The sequence below is a fragment of the Armigeres subalbatus genome, chromosome 1 (genome assembly GCF_024139115.2).
Source record: "Armigeres subalbatus isolate Guangzhou_Male chromosome 1, GZ_Asu_2, whole genome shotgun sequence".
In the NCBI taxonomy this organism is placed as follows: Eukaryota; Metazoa; Arthropoda; class Insecta; order Diptera; family Culicidae; genus Armigeres; species Armigeres subalbatus.
This window is the reverse complement of record NC_085139.1, coordinates 164709968-164719238: the sequence shown is the minus strand read 5'-3', so window position 1 is coordinate 164719238 and position 9271 is coordinate 164709968. Positions and strand designations below refer to the sequence as shown.

The window sequence follows — 9271 nt, the reverse complement described above, 5'->3', positions numbered from 1 at the left end:
TATCACAAACACCCAGGAGTAAGGCAGCAAATTTCGTTCTACTTCTCACAATTCTTACAATTCAAAATCGAAAACATTTCAGGTTGTGGTTGTGGTGGACAACATTCTCTGTCGCATTTACAGAGACCACTTGAATTGGGCGCAGACGTTGTCATGTACTCCTTGACTAAATATATGAATGGCCACTGATGTCTATGGGAGCTGCAGTCATGAATGAGAAGCCCTATATGAGAAGCTCAAATTTCTTCAGAACGGTAAGATTCATTCCTACTTTGCTTAATGAAATGTTCGAATTAAGGAATCATGTTACAAAAGCCATTTTTTACAGCTGCCGGCATCGTTCCATCGCCATCTGATTGCTACTAGGAACCAGCGAAGACGCAGCCATTGCAGGAAAGGCACAATCCAACTCCCTGGCCATCGCAAAATACCTGAAACCAATCCTAAAGTGGAACGTGCTGCACGGTTCACTATCTCACCCTCAGCATGAACTTGCAAAGAGACAATGCCGGACACAGTGGCATTATGTCATTCTATTTGAAAGGTGGTCTGAGAATCGACGGTGTTCCCGCACGTTGGAAGTGTTCACATGGCGGAAAGTCTCCGAGGGTAGAAAGTCTCGCCGAAGTGCTTCAGTCATGACGCTGCATCCGTACCGGCAGAGCAGCGCAGAGTTGGGCATTACGGATAACTTGATCAGAATTTAGTTGGTTTGGAAGAGAGATCTGATCGTGGATCTGAAACAAGCCCTCGAGAAAGTTTAAGTTTTTAAAATATATTTGTTGAATTTAAAACAAAAATAAAAAAACCTTTAAAAGGCTAATCAGATTTTAGTCTAGCATACCTCAAAACATTATTCGAATATCGAAATTTTGATTTAAAAAAATCATAAGGGTTGTGTACAAGACACGACCGCCCGACGTAAACTACGTAAAACAATTTGGTGAAATGAAGAATCTAGTGCCAGTGCAAGAATACATAGCAGCAGCTCTCTACAATACGCGCTCGTTATTCTGCCTGAACGGCAACGTAATTCTGCTACGACGTCGTACTTGAACAAATTCGTCTCGCCTCAATCTTCCTATGTTTAAAATGGTGTCCATGAGAAGAATCGATTAATTCAATAATGCATATTTCGAATCACTAACGACCACACGACCCACGCCATAGGCTGGAAATACAAAACCAAAAGAATCTTGAAAGAATTAAACCTGACTGCCACTGAAGCCATCCATGCGAATACATATTTGTAGCATCTCCTCCGACGCGCGCTCGTGATTCTGCATGGACGCCAGGCAACTTTATGGCGTCTCCAAGGTTAATTTGCACTTTGAAAAAGTTCGCCTCGCCTCAATCTTCTTTATATAGAATGGAAGCCCTGAGAAGAACCGATTTTTCCAATATCCCATATGTATTTGGAATAAAATTTGCTCAGCAACCGATGCAGCAGCAACAAAACTAGGACTGGGCGACAGCCATCTGTAATTCGGCTCTACGCACGCCGTTAATTTCCAGATCCAAAATGCTGCTTGTAACACGGATGTAAAGATGTACTGCTGTTGCCGACCGCCACCACTATCGAACGAAAAATTTTCATCCGCATCACACAGCGCTGTCGCTAGGACCGCTTCTGGACGCCTTGGTCCGCTTTCCATGAAATCCAGAATGAAAATTGCGTGCGCACGCGAAACACGGGCTTTTTATACAGGAAAAAGAAGCATGGATCAAAAGGCCGTACCTTACTGCAATCTGATGTCCGTGTTGGGGATTTATGAACGGGATCGATTATTTTGAATTTTTCACCGGATTGAAAGAAATAAATATTCAATAGTTTGAAGTTGATAACCAATAGTTTTAATACAATTAGCAAATTGGTGGAAAGTTTCCGAATCTGTTAATAACAAAATCTCGAAAATCCGTCGAAAGATAAAGTCGCATTACCGTTTGAAATTCACATGATTTCGTGACGGTCCCAATTTGGAAATTTCATTTTGCACACTGTATCCGAGGCTTCCCCTTAGACGTAGTTAACGTCAAAATGCGCGAACAAAAACACGTCCGTATGTGTTGCTGTCTTGAACTGGAATACGCGCGCGGGAGAGCAGTTTTTACAATCAATAAAGATGGTCCATTAGTCCCGCCTCTTTGTTGTCCGGTATGACTGCAAATATTGTGTAACCATCACATCAAAAGGGCGTGGCTACAGGTTCAACTTTATTGATTACAGAAAGCAGCTCTTCAGCGCGCGAGCCATTTCGTTCGAGATGTCGCGAGAGCAGACCGTGGTACATTTCGGCATCGGCGGAAATTTTATTCCGCGTGTGGGTCGGTGCGGTCCGTCATTAACATTAGCAGCGCTCAGTTTAAATTTTCTTGTATGATGTAGAGGAATGACGGATTTGCAGGTTTTGTTCTATTATTGTCAGTTGTTTTTTGACAAATTTTATGAAATTTGGCCACAATATTCTTTGATATGCTATGATATGATATGATATTTGACAAGAAGTACTAACGATCGGCTACCATCAATGAAAGTGGTTTTGAGGTCACAAATTACGTAACGCTTAGAGGAGTGAGGGGGAGGCGAAGTGTGACGACCCATACATAATTTTAGATGCTTCATAAAAAGTGTAACATAGGGAGGGGAGGTTGAAAATGCCCAATTTTTGCGTTACGTAATTGAAGGATCTTCTCAGTGTACTCAGGCGTTTTCCTAACTTCGTCTCTTTCTAACATTGTCACCTCGTAATTTCGGAGTGGCGTATTTCGGTTTTCAGTTGTTTGATGTAACTGTAAATGTATCAGCATGTAGATTGAGTGAGTACAGCCGGTGATACTTTTCAAAATCATATTTGTTGTAGAAATAAAATTAAGCATTAATGATAATAGTATCAATATAATTGGAAATTGTAGGTTTTCCGAATCGATTGATAAGGAAATGTCGAAAATAAGATAAAGACGCTATTAGCGTTTGAAATCATCCTAATTTTTCATCTCGGAACCGATTTCTTTTCAATCATCAACAGGAAATATCAAAATTAGAGTCTGCGGAAAATTCTGTTGTGCCGACAACATCCAAATCGTTGCAAACGCCACATTAGTGAATAAATTGCTGTAGCAATTTTCCGATGACAGCCTATGCTCGGACCGGCACTAATGCTATGATTCCGCTACGATGCCAAACAATTATGCTTTGTTCTATGAAGAAAGTTCTGTCTAATATCAACATTCCAATCACTAAAATCATAAACCCGAATTACGCTAGAAAATTTCACGAAGAATTTTCCAGTTCCTAACGGTTGCACTTTAGGAAAATTATTTCAACTTAATCTTCCTCTCAAATATAATGATGGTCCTGAAAAGAACGATTAATTTCCACTTATGTGCCTTATGACTAGCAGCCACTGGCGCGCGACGCCATCTGATGATTCGCCCAACGAACGCCGTCGATTACCAGATCCGCCGAAGATGGGACACGGATGAAAAGATGTGCTGCTGCTTCCACGATCGACCACCGACCGAAAAATTTCATCCGCACCACCACAGCTGAGACAGTCGTTGTCACTGGGACCGCTTCTGGACGCCCTGGTCCGCTCGCCGTGACATCCAGAATGAAAATGACGCGCGCACGCGAAACACGGGGCTTTTATACACAGGAAAAACGAAGCAGTGGATCAAAAGGCCCGTACCTTACTGCAATCTGATGTCCGTTGGATTTAAAGGAATTGAATTTTTCACCGGGTTTGAAAATAAATGAAATTTTCAATAGTTTAACGTTGATAATCATAGTATCAATAGAATTGGCAAATTGCTGGAGAGTTTCTGAATCGATTGATAAGCAAATGTCGAAAATCCATCGAAAGATAAAGACGCTATTAGCGTTTGAAATCTATCCTAATTTCGTGACGGTCTCTGAATTTGGAAATTTTGGTTTTACACCTGTATCTGAGTCTTCCCTTAGACGTATAGCGTCAAAATGGCGAGATACGGCGACGAATTACCCTTCTTGGGATATTAAGAAAAACTCACAAACCAGATTCAGGGACTTAGGTCATATTGACACGGAAATGTAAATCGCTTCATAATAAATAAATTGTAATCGAATTATATACAAAGTTTACATATATTTCAAAAGAAATTTTCAAAAGACAATAAAAATTCCAGGAATTTCCAAAACATTTTTCAAATTTCAATAAGATTTTATTCCATTTATTTTATTATTCATTTCTATTTTTTGTTAATATCTTGGCTGTGCATATGCACAGCACATGTTTCGAAATGGTCAAATTGATATGAAATTTGCGAAAAGAACAGTGTCTTGGAGGGACTCGAACCTCAACCTCCTACTCTAGATAGGCGTGATAACCCTACACAGGGCAGCAGGGACTATGTCCAAGGGCTTGACGATCCCTCCCCAGGCCATCTGCGAGTTGTGGGTTGCTCAGAATGTGGGGGGTTTGACAGTGAGCCCTGTAAACCTCCATAAAAGCTGCATGTATCGCAAGTAGGCCCCCAAAGCGACGTGTGCTGCTCAAGCGCATAAAGCCCAAGTCCTGGTGTTAGGTGGACGCAACAGCCCTGACACGACGGCCTTCCGAACAGGAGGTTTGCAGGCCCAATGCCGCTAACCAAACATTACGAACAATATAAGAGATAATGCGACTGATATAAAGCAATACGTAACTGAACGAAGTATTACCGATTTCGGTCCCACGGTGTCCCCAGTGACTAGAGCCCACCTAAATGATGTTATTGGCAAAAGCTTTGCTGGTGTGCTGTTTCACGATATTGGCCGAACTCAGCGTGATTGAAGGTAAGAAAGCTAGTCGATGTCGTTCGTTGGCGGGCGAAAGCGTTCAGTTAGTGGTGACGAAGGTTGTAGACAGCACCCCAAAATGAGTCGCTTGCATGTAAGGTTACATGCGCTGAATGGAGTGCTCTTCGGTTTTTTTCGATGCAGGTGTTTCTCTCAAACTAGGAGTTATATTGCAATCCTTGAAAAAATGCAGAACGTCGATATGAATTGATTTTTAATACAACACTGGAAATATATGGATGATAACCAAGTATTTAAAACGAAGCAGTATCACGCCCTGATTTTATCTATAAAATTTGTCCACAATTGATTACGAAATTACACATTTTTGTAAAACTATTTACAATTTTCTGAATATAAATAGTTTTGTATAAAAATATAGCCTTTGATTTTACAACATAGCGAACATATTGCTTATTGTCTATTGCCAGATATTGTCCGCGGAAAAATGTCAATACAGTTACGCCCCTATGAAACTAAGCGCGAGAATTGTAGAATTCGCTCTCATTTGATAATAAACAAGAGTCATAAACGTATTACAATCATAACAGGTTTATCGCAACCTGAAACAAGTGTGAAAGGAACAGGATCTGGAAAGTAACCAGCATCGACAAGCTACGATAAAAAAAACTTCGTTCTCGTTCAATTGCCATTGGGTACCATTACTTTTTCGAACAACTGTACAAAATAAGTTAAAATGCATTATTCTTAATTGGAGAATTTTAAAAGAACTTATACCGTTTTGACTCAAATCCTGAACATGACTCATATTCGTAACACTGGCGTTTTAGCGCTCATTTACTGAAACTTTTATCGGTTTTCCATACTGAGGAATAAGATGACAAACGAATTCATGATCCTAAGGAAAAAAATATACGAATATAGCTAAAATCAAGCTCTATCTGGAATAAGGGAGAATGTCGCAAGAGAGGATTCTCTTCGTCGACTTCCCCTTTTTTAATAAAAGTGACAAGCAGCGGATTTCTTTGTGGTTTATCACCTCAGCACGACAGAAAACAATACGAACTTGCATTCTGAGGTGATAAACTGCAAAGAAATCTTCTGCTTGTCACTTTTATTTAAAAGAGGGGAAGTCGACGAAGAGAATTCCCTCTTGCGACATTCACCCTTTTACCAGATAGAGCTTGAAATAGCCATTTACAAGCGAGTGTTCGGAATGTGAGTCATGTTCAGGATTTGAGTCAAAACGGTATATCCCCGAATAAGTTCCGTATTGTTATATCGTGCGAGAAATGCCTGTTTTGGTATGCTACATATAGTGAGTGCAAAGTACAACCGGTCAAGTTAAAATGCGAGGTAAGTTGAAACCGAAGCTATAAATTTGACCGGAAATGACCAAAAAACTACTCTAAGCGCATCTTCTGACTGTCATTTTCGAAAGATAGCATTGTTTACTTTTCAAGCTAAATAAGCATAATGATCATATAAATCAAAGGGCAAAGAGAAATACGTAATAGAAATGCGGACAAGTTGTAACAGCGAGGCCATATTCGCAATTAAAAGTAATATTTTATTCCAGAATTCAACATGGTCCGTAAATATATTAGGAAAACATAAATATATAAAAAAGTTTGTATTTCTAAAAATAAATTTAATGAATTTTAGTCCCTCCCTTTTTATTCATCAATGCAACCCACCTTCAATCTCCACTATAGAATAGAATGAAAAGGGGTCATGTTTGAACTGCTTAATGAGCACTTCATCTAAAAATTAAAACATGAAGCATGTGAACATTTGTGGGGATGTAATGCCAATAAGAAGAAGAAGAAGATATGAACATTTAGTAAACTCCCCCTTTTAGCAAAAGCCTTCCGGAATCAAAAACTAATTTCACTGGCTTTTTCAAAGGCACCCTATGCAATGCGGAAGCAACTGTCATTTTTATCACTTCACGCATGCTGCGACGCAGCAATAAATATGACAGTTGTGCGTTGCTTCCGTATTGAGTGGGGTGCCTGTGAAAACGTGAGTGAAATTAGTTTTGGATTCCGGTAGGCTATCATAAATTCTTTATTTTTACCTTCACCCATCAAGGAGTTTATGAGTGATACGCTGATTATTTAATGTGAATTTACAATCGAATTAATCTGAAGCTACAACCGAATTATGAAACGCGTGCGAACCAAATAATGAACCATCCTGAAAAGAAATCCCATCAAAAGGAGGTAATTAGTCGAATAACTTTTCAGCGTAGTGCGTAGTTTGTTTCTTGGAATTTTTTGCTTGAAAATTACGCTTGTTGCTTTGGTTTAAGCCTCTGGAAATCAATAAAATACCAGCGCTGGTTTTCATAAAAAATGGCCTGCTATTTGAATTTCATTAGTAACATGTCAATTACACCTTTGTGTCTGACCCAGAGACTAAAAGATGGTAGGTGGAAAATTCAAATAGGGGGAAAGACGGCTTTGGCAGGTTTTGTTCTATTATTGACAGGGGGGTTTTTGTCGACCAAATTTTATGAAATTTGGCCACAATATTCGTTGATATGCAAAGAATGTTTAGGCCAAATTTGAGCCTAGTCAGTCATAAAAAAAACCCTGCCAATAATAGAACAAAACCTGCCAAAGCCGTCATTCCCCCTACATATAACACAAATTATTTTTATTTTTCATTATTTCAAAGGGAGAGACAGTGGAAAGGATTGAAGTGTACGATTTTTTTAATCATCCGATTTATGGCATGCTCATACTTGGGGCCGCAGGCATGACGACCCCCAGGGTTGTAAATATTCGGCAGCACTGGATGAAGGTGATGTTTTTTTTATATCATTTTTTTTTATTTTCTTCCTGCTTTGAAATCAACCTCACATTCCCGGAGAGGCAGAAAAGTAAACAACAGAACTCACATCACCCACTGCGCTGCGAAGATGAAATTTACCACAGAAAAATGTACACATTCACCCAGCAAATTGAAAAAAAAACACCACGCGTTTAAATGGGCCACTCACAGTCATAGGGGAAGAGGCCCCAAAACGCCCCCCGATGCAAAACGCCTTTTGTGGTTTCCCTCATATTTACCGTCCTTAAGATGTCCGTAACAAAACTTGATCTAAAATTATGTAGGATAGGCGAAGAAAGTTTCAAAATAGTGCATGGGAAGGTCGGAAAAACCGAAAATTTCCACATTTTGAAGAAACATCTAACATTTTGGCGAGGCAAAACGCCCTAGTGGCAATAACCTACAAAGTACTTGCGTCTCCACGGACTATCCATACTAGAATGCTGATTCGCCGACGCGTGGTACTTTGTTCCCTAGGAGCTGTCAGCTAAAAGGCGTTTTGCCTCATGAGTTTTCCGGCAACAGAATATCACCACTTTTTTGAAATGTGAATATTATCAATATGATTGAGATTTTTGACAATTTTTGAATGGCATCAACTAGCTTTCTTGTTTAACTGATGCATAATGTAAAAATACCCATGAATAGCGTTATAAATAAGACAATAGAGCAGTGTTTGCTTAGCTAGGGCATATTGCCCCCCCCCCTTCCCCTACGGTAAGGCGCGAACTGAGCAGCATGTCAGAACGACTTGTGAGTGGCTGAATGCGAAATTGAATGGTCAGTGTTGGAAATGATTTTTCGGCTGCACCTAGTCGCACTTACCACGGCGGCGATAAAGGCAACTGCAGATTATACTGAAATCCATGTTTTTCACTGCATTGACTGTGCAATATTTCTACCCTGACGACCCCTCCCCACGGCCACTTCGACTCAGGGGGCCTGTCTAGGATGTTGTGGGGTTTAGCAGTTGGCTCTGTTAAATCGCTACAACAAGCTGTACATGTCTGCAAGTAGGCCCTATCAAGCGCAAGGACAACGGGAGTGCTAACCGGTACATCATCATTAATGCCAGTGAAATCCTGATTATGGTGTACATGTACATGTCAATTGACTTTGTTTTTGGATACTGTAATACTGTGAATACCTGTAACGGCAAGGCTGTCCCCTGAAACCTTAATTCCGCCCCCTAAAACCGTGGCGGACCTTGTAGCACACTGTCCAATTCTGTCACCCAGTTTTGTCTTCTCAGATGTTCCTTCCTGAGTAGCGCTGAACTGGCTCTAAACACGCAAGTGTCAACTCTCGCATGGCCTCCCCCATGCCGCAGGACTTGTATAGATAAATAACCATGGGATTATAAAGACTCCAGGAGGATTCGCCAGCAGCCGCAAGGTGGATCCAATTGCGATGAGTACTTAATATTTTCCTAAAAAAGTTTATGGTGGAGCGGCGTCTGGCAAAAAAGGTGGACCCTTTTGCCAGACGAAGTGGCCTTTATCGGTCACCCCAAATGTCGCCGGGGGAGGAGAAGCCCAACCAAGAAGAAAGCGAGAGTCAGAAAATGCAGGTGACGTTATCATGTCCTTTCTGAAATCTGAAACAGGCCGTACTGACCCACTGTGATCGAGACGTAGAAGCGAAGTCGGAGGGAAA

At 40.6% G+C, this 9271-nt stretch overlaps 1 protein-coding gene and 1 pseudogene across 1 annotated transcript in view; both read left to right on the top strand.

The window, feature by feature from the left end:
* Positions 1–9271, top strand: part of LOC134205479 (cystathionine gamma-lyase-like) — a 203593-nt pseudogene that overhangs the window by 29525 nt on the left and 164797 nt on the right.
* LOC134205477 (uncharacterized) overlaps positions 4703–9271 on the top strand; it is a 128451-nt gene continuing 123882 nt past the window's right edge. Inside the window, exon 1 of the mRNA XM_062680752.1 lies at positions 4703–4813. Coding sequence (XP_062536736.1) covers positions 4744–4813 — 70 coding nt within the window. The 5' untranslated portion in view covers positions 4703–4743. The remainder of the gene's footprint in view (positions 4814–9271) is intronic.